The 17,301-nt window shown below is 46.4% G+C and overlaps 1 protein-coding gene across 1 annotated transcript in view; it reads left to right on the plus strand.

Annotated features, from left to right (window-relative positions):
• Positions 1-11,972, plus strand: part of ADGRD1 (adhesion G protein-coupled receptor D1) — a 110,384-nt gene extending 98,412 nt beyond the window's left edge. Inside the window, exons 23-26 of the mRNA XM_030959144.1 lie at positions 7,472-7,598; positions 8,795-8,836; positions 10,662-10,754; positions 11,394-11,972. Of these exons, the coding sequence (XP_030815004.1) occupies positions 7,472-7,598; positions 8,795-8,836; positions 10,662-10,754; positions 11,394-11,489 (358 nt within the window). The 3' untranslated portion in view covers positions 11,490-11,972. The remainder of the gene's footprint in view (positions 1-7,471; positions 7,599-8,794; positions 8,837-10,661; positions 10,755-11,393) is intronic.
• The last annotated feature ends 5,329 nt before the right edge of the window (positions 11,973-17,301 follow it).

The raw sequence follows: 17,301 nt of genomic DNA on the forward strand, positions 1-17,301 counted from the left end.
ACAGGAAATGGCCTCTGCAGTTATTAGTTTTGTCTTTTTTTCCCCTTTAATTTCCTATAGTTCTGCCTAGAAATCACCCCAGATTAGGTAAGCAACTGTGTATGTGCTGATTAAAGTACATTCCTTGTGCCAGCAGCCTGACTGTGCAGCCAGGGCAGAGGGGAGGAGGAGGAGGAGGAGGAACAACAGCAGGTACACATGTATTTGTGTATTTGCAGGAATTCATGAGCTGCTGTTGGAGTCAGGAGCAGAGGTAAACTCCACGTGTGCCCCTCTAGGGTGGGAGTTGTACCCCTTGGAGCAAGACCTCTGTCAGAGCGCAGGGCTGGGTTTCCCTCAGGGGAGCACCCACAGCCTGCCCTGGGGCCACACTGGCAGTGAGTTGGAAGGGGCTGAGGGATCTGGCTCTGGGGCTGAGCTGTGCCTGCTCTGCTGGGCAGCTCCATCACCCCAGGGCATTTCTCACACCAAACAGGAGTTTATTTTCCCTGAGGAGCGCAAGGGAGCTCATTGCTCCGATCCCAGATGGACTCAGGGGCTCTTCATCAGCCCTGGAGATTGTTCTGTGGTTTTTGTGCCCTTTGCTGCCTCCTTCCATCAGACAGATGAGCTGTTCCAGTAATGGAACGTTATTGCTCATTTGTCCTCTTGGTGCGGCGGCAGCTCAGCCCTGCAGCACCTGCAGCTCTTGGTGTTGCTGCTGGGGTAGGGAGGGAGCTGTGGGTGCCCAGAGAGCAGCACAGAGCAGCCGGGGCTCTGCCCAGGGCTCGGCAGGGCCAGCAGCCAGCACAGCCAGCTCAGGCACAGGGCTGCTGTGAAAAGCACTTCCATTCGCAGCCGGCATTGCTGCACGTGCTTTCCCAGCACCCCTGCCACTTCCAGCTGAGGAGTGAGTAAACATTGTTGTAACAAACAGGAAACTGCAATTAAATTGTTCTTTTTTCAGTCGCAAGTCTGAAATGTTAGTCACAGGTTTGGGGATTTATTTATTTTTGTATAAAACACAAAGGGTACTGCTGGAATTGACTAGAGAGGAGCTCAAGAAACAAGAGAGAAACTTTAGTTAAAAGACCTGTCTTGTTCTGTGAATTGTGTGAAGGAATTTTGCTTTTTTTTAGAGAGTATTTCCTCCAGTGATTATATAATCTTGGCTTATGAGTCTGAATTTAGTTCTTACTTCAGCAGGCATCATGACAGAAAAGTGGGTGTCAGAAGTCTTAAAAGGATTAGTGCTCCATATAGAACCAATAAAATTGATTTGTGAATTAGGGCCCCCTTCACAGAAGTAATGAAGTTTTCTTCCTGCAAGCAGAGAAGTTTCTCTCCTGTAGGGTGTCAGTGTGGCCGTTGTGCAGCGGTGTGAATGTGGGCAGCGTGCTCAGGGCAGGGATGAGCTGAGGGGCAGGGGCAGTCACAGCGCAGTGGGGCTGTTCCACACCAGCTGCAAACACAACGCCCTGCAGGCCCGGCTGTGCTCCTGGACAAGTGTCCCTGCTAACCCCAGTAACTGCGATGATTTTGGATGGTGTTGGCAATGAGAATGTGTCTCAGAGGTGCTGAAGCCTGTGCTCCTCGCACACCGGGGCTGCAGTACAGCTGAGGCAATTATCCAGCTCAGAAACCTCCCTCCCCTGGTGCCTGACTTCAGCTGGGTTAAAATGCTGCCTAACAGCCTGTCCCCCACCAGACACACAGCAGGCTGCAAAATGCTGTCTGAGGCGAGTGCTGGAACCAAAGCAACTGAAAAAAGGCAGTTGAAGAAATTTGGATGGGAAAAGAGCTCTCTCAGGAAGGTTTTACTTCTCAGGAAATAGAACTCAACCCTAAGAACAGGAAAAGGGAAGGAAAACATTTTTTTTCAACTGGAGATTGAAAGGGTGAGTGGATGTTAAGTGGACAGCTTAGCAATTAATGGAGGGAGTGAATGCTGTTCCTGTGTCTGAAAAATTGACTGAGGCTTTTCAAAGGAGCTGGGCTCTGGCTCTCTGCCAGAGGGGCTCAGCCACGAGTGCTCAGGTGAGCGGGACAGCCCGTGAGCTGCCAGGACCTGGCACACCTGCAGGGCAGCCCCTGAGCTGCCAGGACCTGGCACACCTGCAGAGCATTACCTGGCACACCTGCAGGCGTTACCTGAGCTGCCAGGACCTGGCACACCTGCAGAGCATTACCTGGCACACCTGCAGGTGTTACCTGAGCTGCCAGGGCCTGGCACACCTGCAGGGCATTACCTGGCACACCTGCAGGCGTTACCTGAGCTGCCAGGACCTGGCACACCTGCAGGGCATTACCTGGCACACCTGCAGGCGTTACCTGAGCTGCCAGGGCCTGGCACACCTGCAGAGCATTACCTGGCACACCTGCAGGTGTTACCTGAGCTGCCAGGGCCTGGCACACCTGCAGAGCATTACCTGGCACACCTGCAGGCGTTACCTGAGCTGCCAGGGCCTGGCACACCTGCAGGGCATTACCTGGCACACCTGCAGAGCATTACCTGGCACACCTGCAGGTGTTACCTGAGCTGCCAGGGCCTGGCACACCTGCAGGGCATTACCTGGCACACCTGCAGGCGTTACCTGAGCTGCCAGGACCTGGCACACCTGCAGGGCATTACCTGGCACACCTGCAGGCGTTACCTGAGCTGCCAGGACCTGGCACACCTGCAGGGCATTACCTGGCACACCTGCAGGCGTTACCTGAGCTGCCAGGGCCTGGCACACCTGCAGAGCATTACCTGGCACACCTGCAGGTGTTACCTGAGCTGCCAGGGCCTGGCACACCTGCAGAGCATTACCTGGCACACCTGCAGGTGTTACCTGAGCTGCCAGGGCCTGGCACACCTGCAGAGCATTACCTGGCACACCTGCAGGCGTTACCTGAGCTGCCAGGGCCTGGCACACCTGCAGAGCATTACCTGGCACACCTGCAGGTGTTACCTGAGCTGCCAGGGCCTGGCACACCTGCAGGGCATTACCTGGCACACCTGCAGGCGTTACCTGGGCTCCCGGAGCTCCCCAAGCCCTGCCACAGCTGTTTGGGCTCTGGGAGAGTGCAGCTCCATCAGCCTCTGCCAGCCCAAGGGGTTTTGGCGCCGGGGCAGGGCGTGAGCAGCCCCACACCACAGCCTGAACTCACAGGTAGGCTCTGTGCAGCTGCTCACACCCCAAAGGCTTCTCCAGCTGCTCCGGATGTAAAAGTTAAATCAGACTCTCAGTGTTTGTGTTTTCCAGAAGTTGTCTCAGTAATGACAGGTGTATATACCTACAAAAAAAAAACCCGAAAACAACAACTTGGCCAAATGTAATGATAGAAAGGAGATTCTGTGCTGGATTTGCTTTGTTCCGCATGAATTAGTTCCAGGACTGATCCTTTAGATGCAGAGAGACAAAATCTCACCAAACTTGGTGCTATTGGACTGCAGAAAATGACAGTATCTGAGCTTTGAGTAGTGCATGTGAGAAACTGCTCATTTGAGGCTGTTAATTAATTGCCAAGGCCAGGGCATGAGAAGGGGCTCTCAGGAGACGGTTAGATGGCTGTGCTGCTTTCTGACACATTTGGGCACAAGCAAAAAGCTTCTAGCAAGGTTTCTGAGGTCCTGGTGGGGCTGAACCACAGTACCTGCAAAGCCAAGCACAGCCCCTGCCCCAAACTGCTGCTTCATGTCCCCAGTTTTATGGACAATATAAAGCTCCATTGATGCTAGTGACTGGGTTTTTTTAGGTTGTGCAGCCTAAGTCGTGCATGGGGAAGTATTCCTTCTCCAAAAGCATCTATTTGATTGTGCTCTATATCTTAGTGTACTAGAACTAATCTACTAAAATATTCATGTAGCAAAGAAAAACTGGAATAAAAAGAAAAGATAAAGGATATGCAGTGTGTCAGAATTAATGCACCTAGTGGAACATTAACTTTTGTATTTCTAGGATTTTTTTTACCTTGCTACCCTTAATGGCATTCTGAAGCAGCATTTTACAGTTAGTATTTTTTTTTTAAAGTTAAAAGATTAAAATGGAATAAGGGTAGGAAGGGGAGGGGTAAGTGGAAGAAGACAAAAGAGCTCCAGGAAGCGTAGAGCTGGGTCCTTTGATTGCTAGGTAAAGCTTACAAACACCTTGAATTAATAATTTCCTACACAGGATGAAATTCCAAATTGCATAGAAGGCTATGCAATAACTAGGGAAAAACTAAAATATTCTTACTGAGATTTAAGAGAATCATAGGCAGAGCTGACCCTCAGTCTTAAATGAATTTCACCTTTGCATGGCTGCTTTGCTAAATGAGTGTGCATGAAACATTAGTACTTTAGCATGGAAAATTCCCCATCTGGATTGTATTTTCATTTTAGCTATGGAATTCTGCTGCACATGTGCTGAACTTTGGGCTTAATGAAGAGCCATCTTTATTTAAACATGATTTTTAAAATTATATGAGTAATTTGCAATATTAAAGGCTTCTGGAAATCCAAACTGTAAGAATGGTTTTGAAAATATTGAAAATTGACTGCCTGACTATTCTGCCCCCAGCTACAAATCAGATGAAGCCCTTTATGCTCTGACTCAAAGGGAAACGATGATAACATTTTTGGCAACAAAATAGTTGGGGAAAATTATATTCCAAACTGAAAATTTTATGAAACCAGAGAGTGTGAGAACAAAAGAGGAAAAGAAAACAAGGTGGTTTGTGGTGAAGGCAGTTTTACAGGTGGAGCTGTGCTGGGTGTGCCAATCCCTGCTGGTTCAGGATGCAAAGGGTTAAACCCTGAACCCTCCTGGGCTCTGGAAGTACCTGATCCATGCCCAGGTGTTTGAACACCTGAACCATCCCAGGCTCTGGATGGACCTGGTCCATCCCCAGGTGTTCAAACCCTGAGCCCTCCTGGGCTCTGGATGGACCTGATCCATCCCCAGTTAACCCTGAACCATCCCAGGGTCTGGATGGACCTGATCCATGCCCAGGTGTTTGAACACCTGAACCATCCCAGGCTCTGGATGGACCTGATCCATCCCCAGGTGTCCACACACCCGAACCATCCCAGGGTCTGGATGGACCTGATCCATCCCCAGGTGTTTGAACACCTGAACCCTCCAAGGTCTGGATGGACGTGATCCATCCCCAGGTGTCCACACACCTGAACCCTCCAGGGTCTGGGTGTCCCTGGTCCATCCCCAGGTGTTCAAACCCTGATCCATCCCAGGGTCTGGGTGTCCCTGGTCCATCCCCAGGTGTTGTTTGAACACCTGAACCCTCCCAGGGTCTGGATCCATCCCCAGGCGTTCCTGGCCTGCCCAGCCCCTGATCCTGCACACTGCATTTTCCTGGGTGCTCAGTGGCATTTCACAGCTCTTCCTGCACAAGGTCCATGGCAGGAGCTGTTCTGCTGGCAGCTCCCCAGTGCAGCATATTTCATCTTAGAGTCTGGGGAGGATCTTTAATGCAATCAGAGAAAAAAAACCCCAAAGCATCTTTGATTCACAAAAATAAACTTGTATAAGTTGTTTAAAAATTGTATCTTTTAAAATGCATTTTAAAATTTAAATAGGACCTCAAGCTTTAAAATGTTCCTTCGTTTTCTGACTGAAACAATTCCTTGAAGAATTAGATTGAACTGTGCAGAAATATTCATGGCTGAGCATACAAAGATATGAATCAATACAGAAAAAAACCCAAACCAGAACAGAAAAAAGATCTAGATGCTTCCCCGTCCCAGATTTCTCTATAAACTTCATGACACACTTTTAGTTGAGGATATAATGAAGTGTGTACTCGGGTCACTGAAATGAATAAGACATCTTGTCTCTAAGTTTAATTAAAAGATTTCTTCATTGAATTGTGTTGTACAAAAATATAATTTGTTTTGTGTTTGCTGTAATTACAAGCAGTCTCCTGTCAGGCAGCTCTGTGCATTTCTCTCAATGTGTGCTTTAATCTGTACAAGGGGGCACAAGGCACAAGTCGGACATTAATCTCCCTGAAACAGCTTTTTTTTCTTGCATAGGTTCCCATCTAAATAGAAATCTGATCATTTCTAAAAAACATGGTTTTAGCAAGCAGGGACTGACTTTTTGTTTCTCACTACCCCTGTTTCTTTTCTGCCCCATGGCTTCTCTATCTGTAATTGTAGCCTAGACTGAATTAACTGATATTTTAAACACTTAGTTTGATCAATCTGCATGAATCCCATGGGCTACAACCCAAGTTCACCAAGTGTTTGTGCTGCTGGAAGCTGGATCAGATCTGCCTTCTTGGCACGTGTTCCAGATGGGGACTGGTCCCTTCTTTGTGCTTTTCCTGCTAAATTGTTCTCAGCTGGCCAGGAGGAGCAGTTTGTCCCTTGAGGGCTGGCGCTGGAAATGTGGCTGGGTGTGCACAGGTTCACCTGCTCCTGTCACAGGTGGATTGCTGCTGGCTCCCAGCAGTGCCTCCATGGCAGGGGTGGTTTGCCCCTGGCCTGGTGAGGAGTGTTCTGGGTGTGCACAGGTTCACCTGCTCCTGTCGCAGGTGGATTGCTGCTGGCTCCCAGCAGTGCCTCGCGTTCAGGTATTGGCAGGGGTGCTGCTGGTCACAGCAGTTCACCTGCAGGTTCACCTGCTCCTGTCGCAGGTGGATTGCTGCTGGCTCCCAGCAGTGCCTCCATGGCAATACTGCTCTGTTGCAGTGGCCTGGCTCCCAGCAGTGCCTCCATGGCAGGGGTGTGCAGAGGTTCACCTGCTCCTGTCGCAGGTGGATTGCTGCTGGCTCCCAGCAGTGCCTCCATGGCAGGGGTGTGCACAGGTTCACCTGCTCCTGTCACAGGTGGATTGCTGCTGGCTCCCAGCAGTGCCTTCATCAGATGTGGCTCCCAGCAGGTGGGGGGGTGTGCACAGGTTCACGCCCTGCACTATCTCCCAGCAGTGCCTCCATGGCGGGGGTGTCAATCATTTCCCCAGGTGGGATTGCTGCTGGCTCCCAGCAGTGCCTCCATGGCAGGGGTGTGCAGATGTTCACCTGCTCCTCCCGCAGGTGGATTGCTGCTGGCTCCCAGCAGTGCCTCCATGGCAGGGGTGGCTCGCCCCTGGCCTGACGAGTGTTCTGGGTGATCTCAGGGTGGACAGGCTGTGACTGTGTGTGGGCTGGGATGTGCATGCTCGCTGCCCTTTGACTCCTGCGCTTGGCTGCCCACTACAAACCTCTCTGTGAACTGAGGACATGCCTGCCCTGTTTTTATGTGTTTTTATGACCGTCTCTCAGATCTCTTTCCCTGCTCCCTCAGTGCGTGACTCACCACCCATATTTATCCTGTGTGATAACAATGATCTGTTATCCCCCTTTCCACAGATGAAAAAATAATTAAAATCTTTCCCATTAAAAGAATTTTATAGTAAAGAAGAGTTCTGCCTGCTGCCTTGCTGCCAGAACACAATTGATGAACTCCTTGGTGTGGAGGCTGACATTTCTTTGATGGTCTCACCACAATTTTCATTTTCTCCCACAGACTAACAGCTAAAGCCGTGGCTGTTCTCTTACCCATCCTGGGGAGCTCGTGGATCTTTGGCATTTTGGCTGTCAATGCCCACGCTTTAGTATTTCAGTACATATTTGCTGTTTTTAATTCACTACAGGTAAGTACCTGGTGGGGAAATTTATGGCTACAGAAGTGCTTCTGAGGTCCAATTAAATGGCTCATTAGTAATGTCTTCACATGTTTATATTTATTGCATTTTATCCTATGTTCCTTTCTCTGTCTTTTAAGTCTGTGCTAAGCACGGAGTGCTGGCAATTGCTTGTCTTTGTTTGAACAGAACTTGTATCCCACTCCTTAGAGTTTCCAGTAGCAATAATTAAATAAATGAGACAGCGCCGAGCCTCAGAAATGAAATGAAATTCATTCTTGCAGCACTGTGTACCACAGGCAGGATTCTTCTGTAGAGATACCAGGCCAATTTTTCAATGCCAATTTGAGGCTTCATTACTGAGACTAAATGAAAGCAAACAGAAGTTTATGGGAAAGATCAAAAGTGGAGCTATTCCCTGTGCTGTGCAGAACTCCTGCATGCAGGAAGCTCAGCCCTCATCTCCTTGGCACAGCAACCCAGAAAAGCAGCTCTGTCCAAGGAGGAATGTAAACTTCTGCTTAGCTTTAAGGAGACATCTCAGTACAGGCACAACCCTATAGGAGTGTTACAGGTCATTCCCAAGCAGCGGTTGCAAAGAGGAGGGAAAAACAATCTCCTGTAAATCCTTTCTTGTCTTGGAAACAAACAGCACTGTGGATACAAAAATAGTGAAGCAGGGTTCTTGGTGCTGAAAACTACTGCCAGAAAAATAAAATTATTTTGTGAGGGAAAGGGATTTTCACTTTGCATTGGACTTTTCACTTAGCATTGGACTAAAAGCCCAAAGATAGCAAAATTCTGCTGTGAAAATTCTCCTGGTGCTAATACCTTGCTTTTCTAACCTGAAAAATCCTGATCTGGTGTTTCCCTACGAGCATTTCCTTGGTCTTTGCAACCACAAACAAAAAGTTCTCTTGTTGTCATGAAACAAGAATTTCTGCATATTTTCAGCCAGATTTTTCCTTTAGTACAGCAAAGTTTAGGAGATGTTTTTTTGCAGGAATAGCTCCAGAGAAGCCCCACAGTAACCCAGTGCTGCAGGTTTCTCCAGCTTCACCTGGGACACTCTGGTTTAGTGCACTCAGATATTTACAGGGCTCCAGCTCCTGGCGCCTGTTCTGTACATACTGAGAGAAACACAGTATGGAACATTTGATTTTTCACAGCCAGACCTCACCCTTCTCCCTTTTTTCTGTTTTCAGGGATTTTTCATGTTCCTGTTTCACTGTCTTCTGAACTCAGAGGTATGTAACCAAATGGTGTTAATAAATCTGGTGTTACCAAATTCAAAGAACATAAGTGTGAAACAAGAACAGATTTTCTGCATTATCATTGCCTGCTATGTCACTGATTTCCTTTTTCTTTTAATTAATCCATGGCTCTTCTGGCTCTGTGACGTGCAGCATTTTTACCCGTGCTTGACGTTTGTTTTAATTGGCATTTAATTAGAGGAAGGTTTGAAACCCAGAACCAAGATAAGAGGAGCAGCTGAGGAGCGGGAGGAGGCTGCCCTGGGAGCTGGGGGCTGAGCAGGCAGGGCTGCTCTGTGGGGAGAGGATGCTCAGAAGTGGGAGCAGGACTCACCCCTGGCAGTCCCTGCTGGGGGGATCTCTGACAGCTGCAGCCCCAGCGAGGAAAATAAATATTATTCTCAGCAAAACACGCTGTTGGATGTTGCTCATGCAGTCCTTAATGGGAAGCCGTACTGAGCAGAAGATATTCCAGGTATTTTTCTTGGCAGGAAGTTCAGGTGTTCGTAGGGGACTGAGGCATTTTTTTGCATTAAGTCTTCATTGGAACAACTGGGATAAAGCCAAGACAAGGCTGATGTAAATTTGGCTTGCAGCATCCTCTCCTCCCATGGCAGATAGCAGAAAATGCCCAGCAACAAGTATTGCTGAAAGAAATGTTTTTGTGAGAGCCATTTCCAGACCGGCCAGGGCAATGCCCAGTGGAGACCCTGGCAGCTTTGGCTCTGCACAGATTTTTTCCTGGATGCTCATGAGAAGCTCTGCCCCATAACCTGCTGCTGCTTCTGTGCAACAGCAGCACTCCAGCTCTTCTGTAGAGAAATTATTATTTATTAATATTTGCCAACCTATTCCAGCTCAGAGCATTCACTGATGTGGTCTCTGCCAAAATCAGTTTGGAGAGTCAGGTCTGACTGTGGAACTCCTGATCTTTATTGAAATCAACTAAAATTAAGCAGGCAGGTTAAAGGTAGAGAGGAAAAATATTTCTTTATTCTATCCTCCCCCAGGCTTAGAAATCTTCAAGTTTCAAATGTTTTATATCAAATACAAATATTTGAATTGCTGTTATTTTTTCTGGAACCTCATGAGAAATTAAATTCAGAAACTTTTCAGAATTTTTATCCTCAAAAACCACACAGCTGATGTGAGCTGTTATTTTTGGAGAGCAGATCCTACTGGCTCCTTCACAGGCTATGCATATCTAAAATACTCCTTTAGCTAAACAGCAGGAACTCTTGAGAATTTCTTTCTGAGAAGTAAAACTCAGATATTGTAAAGAAACATCCATGGACTGGGTATAGAAGTGGCTGGGTGAAAAAGGGCTTTATTCCCAGACAGAAATGCACTGGTGTTGTAAAGAATCGCAGGAGAATGGGCCAAGATGCCCTTGATCTCCACAGCAGTCACTTCCAGCCTCAGTCCTTGACCAGTCTCAGCTCCTTGTCTCACCATCTGTCCTTTCTGCAGCTGATTTTCACTCGGTGGAGAATATTGCTCCATCTCCAGGGAGTTCCATCCAGCACCTTTAAATGACTAATTTTACAGCAGGCTGGCAGCTGCTCTCTGTCCTGGTGGCACCTGGACTGTCGGGGCTGTGCAGCCCAGGCAGAGCCTGGGGCTCTGTGCTCAGTCGGAAAATGTGAAAGTGTCCCAGGGAAACGTCCATAAAGACAAAGAAAAGTGTAGGGGTGGATTGTTTGTTGTTTAATAGCACAGTGACATTTGTGTGGAGGGAGGAAAAAGGGGAAATGATTGCAGGCTGCACCTGTGAAAATAAACACAGCTTTTTTAACTGGTTTCACTGTTTTTTCCAAAGGTTAGAGCTGCCTTTAAGCACAAAACCAAGGTCTGGTCCCTCACCAGTAGTTCAACACGCAACATCAATGTGAAGCCCTTCAATTCAGACATTGTAAGTATTGCTCCTTTTTTCCCCTACTATATTTGAGAGTGTTTCCCATTAAATTCTGTTGGAAAGAACAGAGCAGGCCCAAGGGTATTTTTAGTACCAGCCTAATGCAAGGTGCAGACAGGTGGAACCAGCAAGCACGAAGTTGCAGCTTTAGTATCTGTTTTGAAAGCAAAGGACAAAACTCTGCTTTCTGGGAAACCATCAAATAAAAGCAAACAACTTTATGAGCTCTGGATGTCGTTCAGTAAGGCCATTCCCACCAATTGCAATGGACTTCTGCATTTTGGCAGCATTTTGGCAATGTATTGCTCTGATGATGGTGGCTCTGTTGTAGGGCTTTCTTACTGTTAAGCCAACACGTGAATATAATTTTCCAGCTCTCCTTAGATTGTCTTGAGACAGAAGACATTTGGTTTTATAAGGAACCAGACATCTGAAATGATAGGTATCATTAAGTGATCCTTGCCAATCACCTCAGATCCTGGCAATAACTGTTTAAGAATCCTTTATGCCATATGTTCTCAAGACCCTGTGACAACACTGTAATGTAAATAGATGCTTTCAAGCTTTTATTTCATCCAGGCAAGAGTTGCTTGGCAAAATAAATAAATAGATTTTCTATACTATTTTATTTTCCAGATGACTGGGAACAGGCCAGGCACAACCCCCACCAAGCTGAACACCTGGGATAAAAGCAGCAATTCAGCAAACCGCATTGATTTATCAGCAGTGTGACAGGAGCAGCAGCTCCTCAGAGAAAACCAAGCCATACATTCAGGACCTGCACACCGTGTCCACCAGCTGTTCCTCACTGCCAGTGACAGCAGAAAACTGGGGTTTTAAATCACTGCCTAATGAATTGGGAATTGCCACGTTGTTTTGTTGAGTAAATAGCCCTCGTTGCTTGCCTTCAAAACTGTAACACGTTCTAGCACTTGGTTATTAGCAATATCTGTAAAAATGACCAGCACAAATATACACTGGATGGTTTTGTCAGCAATGATGAAAACACTAGGTACGCAAGAAGGGCTTATTGCTCCCTGAATCATTCCAGCTCCCAGAACTGAGGGAAAGCAACATACCTCTGAAAAGATGCGGTTTTATGCTCTAAAATCAAATGCTTCCCATTGTGATGTTGTAATGAGACTATTCCAGACTTGCTGTGCTCCCTCTGTTTACATTTTTTACCTTGCAGAATTATCAAAGTGAAGTTGATTCCGAATACATACCATGGTGTTTATCTAAATGCTACAAGGAGGCCAGGACTTGAGGGAGAAGCAGGCTCCAGCTCCCCCCTCCCAGCGTGGGTGTGGATGAGCAAAGCTGATAAACTCATGAACAGCACCTGTGAGGTGTAAATCTGGATGTGGCCTGCTAGCATTTTAGCTCTTCCTTTTGCCATGTTATCATCAGAGGCAAAACTGCTGTGGCTGTCCTAGAGCAGCCCCCAGCACCTCTGTTGCTGATCTGTGTCTGTATTGCCATACAAACTGTTCAGTTATTCCCCTGCTTTGCCTGCAGCTCGGGGCTGCAATCCACAGCTCTCATTGAACGCATTTTGCAAACTCGCCGTGGCCTCTAGGAGCCAAGAGCTGGCACTGTCACTTGCCTTGCTCCTATTTCTGGTCATTTTGAGACACTGAACTCCTGCCACGAGGATGTAACACACTGATATACTGTGAAGGCAGCCAGCCTGCAAATGGCTCTGTGTATTGTTTCCTGCAGACAGCTTTTAAACAGGGCTCTGCAGTCTCTTTTGTGCTTTTAGACTCTGCTCAGCATTTAGCAGCTTCTGCTTTAGCACTGCTATGAAGTACCTTTAAGGAGGAAATAAACACTGTAATTTTTCTTCTGAGCAGTGTTTTGTGGGGTCTCAGAGTGGCGTTTGGAGCACGGGGCGGGGCCGCCCCAGCTGTGCACCAGAGTTTAACCCCTGGCAGAGCCCGGGGGGCTTGCTCTGGGGTTTGTTCAGCATCCAGGGGCCCCAGAGGGGCTGCCCCAGGTGGGGCCCTCCCCAGGGTGGCTTTGCACCCACAGCTCCCGTGCCCAGCTCTCCCTTGTGCCTTAGCCCTGCTCTCAGAGATCAGCAGGGGCTTCACTGTCCTGATCCCCTGGGCTGCCAAAGTACTGCAGAAAATATGCAAAAAAACCCCAAACAGGCAGAAAATATGCAACTCTTCAACCTCACCTCTTGCTAAGATGTTTCCTGCTGGGTTTTTTTAACCTTAATTAAATGTTTGTGTGTTCAGCAGCTCATTCCTGGTCCCAGTGAATGTGCTATTTGTTTCCAAGAGAAAAGGTATTTACACTCTAATGTGCAGAGTGGAAATTTTCTATTGCATAGTAAATTTATCAAAAAGTTAAATGAAAGTAAATTGATCTTTAGGAACAGGAAATACCCACCAATTATGGCTGAATTTAGTCAGGTGTTTAATCCAAAAGACATGGAATTTAAAGTTTAGAAAAACTCGATGCATTTAATTTCTGTTTGATCCAAGCCAAGTTTTGTCCCTGTTTTCTTCCTGCACTAAAAAAAATGATCTCTTTCAGTTTGGCCCAATCTTTCCTGCTTTTTCCCCTTCCTAGCCAGAACCTGTTGGTGTGATCCCCAAATTGGAAGCCCAGAGTCCGCCCAAGCTTGTTGAGCTTACAGCTCAGAACATTCTACAGAAATTATTTTAGTTGCACCAGATCTGTGCTGGATTTCTGCAGCTGGAACAGAGCAGAACTGCACATCACACATTTAAATCCACGGGCTTTAATCTCATGTTTCCTAATGCTAAATAACTCCAGTGGTTGACAGCTAACTCCAAACAGAGGCTCAGTAAAAGCTAAATATGCAGATGGCTGTGTCTTTATTCAGGTTTTTCTGTATGGTTTTCTCCTAGCCTTTTCTGCACTGCTCTGTCTTACAGCTGTGCAAATATATGGGCTTTTCTTGGCCTGAAAATGATTTTTTTCCCCAAAGACCCTGTAGACAGAGCCCTTGGAATGTACAGAGGACATGGAATAGAGGAGTACTGTGATAACAGTGGTCAGAGTTTGTGTTGTGTGCAGACAATGTATTTAAGCATATTTTTATACTGGACCGTATGAGTTCTTTTGGTTTTGGTTTGTTTCTTTGGTTTGCTTTTGGTTTTTTTACACTGTGACCACAAATACAGATTGAAACCCTCCTTGATAATTTTCTAGTCCTTGTATTATAGCACAAAGTTCTCTGAATGAACCAGACAACATATAAAAGCTTTTTTTTTTTTTTTAATCTTTATTTTTAAGAGTATTCCCCTCTGCACAATTTTAATTACCTGCATTTCCTCCTGTGCTTTATTGGTCATTTTGTGACCGCCCAAGGTCAATTTGGAAAAATCCCCAAACAAGAGGCACAGCAGAGACACTGCTACAAAGGGCTGCATCAGTTTTCCATCCAGGTGTGCTCTGGTTTAAAATTGCTCACCAGAACTAAGACAGGCATGAAAAGGTGTTTGGTTTATGCTCTGGAATGGGGCAGTGTGGTGAGGGAGCCCTGGTCACCCCCTGTGTCCCTGGATCCTCTCTGGCTGCAGGAGCTGGGGATGGAGCAGCTTTACCTGGTTCTTGGCCCCTGAGGTTTGGAGCACTGACTTTATCACACAGCATCAGGGATGGGGCTTCTTCTGGTTTTGATAAACTGGTGAAAATCCCCACCAAGCACAATGTGTTCCCTTGCCATCGATATCCATTCTTTTTGTTTGATTCAAAGTGTTTTTCTTGGTACTGAATGCAGCAAATGGACTGAATAAGAAATGCTCAAATGAATCTTTAAACAATCTCTTTCTGTCCTCAGTCTCTTGAAGCTTGAAAATCTTGCAGTTTATTTATGGGCTTGTGTATAGTAGCTATTACAATTTTTTTTTTTTTGGACAGTATCATTTTGTCAACAGTATGAAATCTTAATTGAATGAAATGTGAGTTTTAAAAATAGGTAATGTAGCAAGAATGACTTTGCCAGTAATTAGTAAAATAATTTCATTTTGTCGTTTTTTCTCCCTCAAATAAAGAAGAAATATTAATTTCCTAAAAGGACTTTGTATTTATTCAAATGATTCTTTTGACACGGGCTGTAAACAACAGCATAACAATGAAGGTTCCCTGTCAGTGCTATTGTTGCAATTATCCATCAGAGCAATTACACATCCTGTGAGAGACCTGCTGATGTGCAGGCAATATTTCCGTTAAACTTTACACCTGGTATTTCTTTATAGAGAATAACTGCACTGAGCCTCCCCAGCAGAGAGAGCCTCAGCATTCAGTGCAGAGCCAGGGCCAGGCCTTGCCCGAGTGCCTGTGCCTGACCTTCTGGCTCTGGGACTGTTTCAGCCCCCAGCAGGTCAGAAGGGATGGGTTCTAAAATAATACTTTATGTACGAAAGCTTTATTACTCTTACCTTGATCTGAAAATGATAACGCAAGCCCAGAAACGTCGCATCTCAGTCTCCTGAGCTCCCTCACAGGGGTGCAGCTCCTCCCAAGGTCAGGGCTGGTTCTGTGGTGTTTAACGGGCTGCCAGCTGCCTCCTCTGTGCTGCACAGGTGCGCAGATGTGGTGAGGTGTGCAAAAATAACCGGAGCAATTATATGCTGAAAAATTAAAGATTAGAATTTAGATGAGAAAGCTTTTTCATCCTCTTTCAATAAACCTTCTTCCCTTTGTCTCCTTTAAAATCATGTACCAAGGCATACATAAAAGAAAGCTTTCTTGCTATTTCGTGAAACACAGAAGTTATTAACATTTATCATTCATGACAGAATAATAAATTAGATCATTTTGGCACTGGCTTACATCATGTTTGCCTTTAAAAATATTTTCATTATATCTGTGTTATGCTTGGCTGGCTCCATGTAGTGTGTCATGGATAGTTATTGCTATAATTGCCCTTGTTCACACCATTTTCCTTCTCAATAATCCCATATGTTCTTGGAATTCAGAGGCCATATTTCATCTTGTCAAGGACGATTACAGCACTAACTGCACCACTGACATCAGCATTCTCCCCAGGTGCTGACACAGGGCAGCATCTCTGAGTCCCAGGGGATGTCTGAGCTCTGCCCTGGCTCCTCACCCACCCTGCTCTGATGGAAGCTCTGCTGCCTCAGGGAGCTCCCCAGAGCCACTTGGGGCTGCTCATTCACCTACACCAAAGGCAAAGCTGAAATTTTCCCACACCCCTGTTATTTTCTGTTGTTACTGAATAAAATCAGGCTTGATTGGGCATTGAATGTGTCCCTTTAAGCATCCCCCAAGCTAAGCTTTTGCTGATATCTACTCACAAACAGAAAATAAAGCATAAAACAGTTCAAGACAAAAAGAACCAAACAAAACCACACACAAAACCACACCAAAACAGCAGCACAATTAGCAGCTCTGCCATTGCTAAACCCTAGCTTTAGTTCATGCTTATAATATTCTGGAGGAAAATGCAGAATAAAGCGAAAATCAGGGGAGCCACTTAGGAGCATTTCAGCGGACAGAAAGGGTAATAGTTGTGCCCTTTTATGTGACTTCAAAAAAGCCATTTGTTTGAATAAATTCTCTTTGGATCCACAGCAGTTCCAAGGGAAGTTGTGCAATCAGTTTTATTTTCAGCGTGCCCTCAGCCTACAGCCCAGCGCCCGCCGCAGGCGCAGCTTTGCTCTGGGGCTGGGCAGGGCTCAGGGCTGTCACCAGGTCCCCTCAGCGCTGGCACAGCAGGGCAGCCGCGCCCGAGGCAGCTCTAACAGAGCCTGGGGCAAGGACTGCGCATTCCTCCTGCAGCAGCTTTGCTCTCAGCCTGCAGCAAGGTTCCCCCTGGAACCCATCTCAGAGCTCACACGGGTCTGCAAACCCCCTGAACACCTCCCTGCAGCCTCACATCGTCCACAACTCATAATGACCAACACAAAACCTTGTGCACAGCAACTTTTAATAATGCCTTCTCATTAGGAAAACGTTTGGTGCTGTGAACATCTAACTGCAAGAAAAACACAGTCCCTTCTGGCTGTGCATCAGTGCAGTAATTTAACAAGGAAAGAGAGATAATCTGCTTCTCCATATCAGAGCTTTTCATTTAATAGAGCTATTTTTTCAGATAACAGCCTCGGTAATGACACCACAAGAAATGCACACTGGGAAGCACAAAACAGGTCAACTCTGCTTTCCTTCTGTGTACTATAATTTGTGAGACATTGCACCTTCCCAGTGAGAAAGGAAGAACTCAGAGCTGACCTTTCATGGCCTTTAAAAATAAGCACATTTCAAACTCTCAAATTCCAGTTATCTGTTTGGCAATTAACATTCTTTAAGTGCATCACCACCACTAGGTGCCTCCCACCATCCTTTAAGAACAATTTTCTTTTTTGTCACTTGTGCAGTCATTCCCCTAAGTTCTCTGTTTCACCTGTCTCGCATTATCTACTCAGGTGAAGCTAGAACAGATGTCACAAACGCAGGCAATTGCCTCCTACATGGTCTACAGGTTGCTGCTTTTGCAGGAATAATTTTTGGGACTGGCACAGGGAAGAGGTTATGTTAC

Source organism: Camarhynchus parvulus, chromosome 15 (assembly GCF_901933205.1).
Source record: "Camarhynchus parvulus chromosome 15, STF_HiC, whole genome shotgun sequence".
Taxonomy (NCBI): Eukaryota; Metazoa; Chordata; class Aves; order Passeriformes; family Thraupidae; genus Camarhynchus; species Camarhynchus parvulus.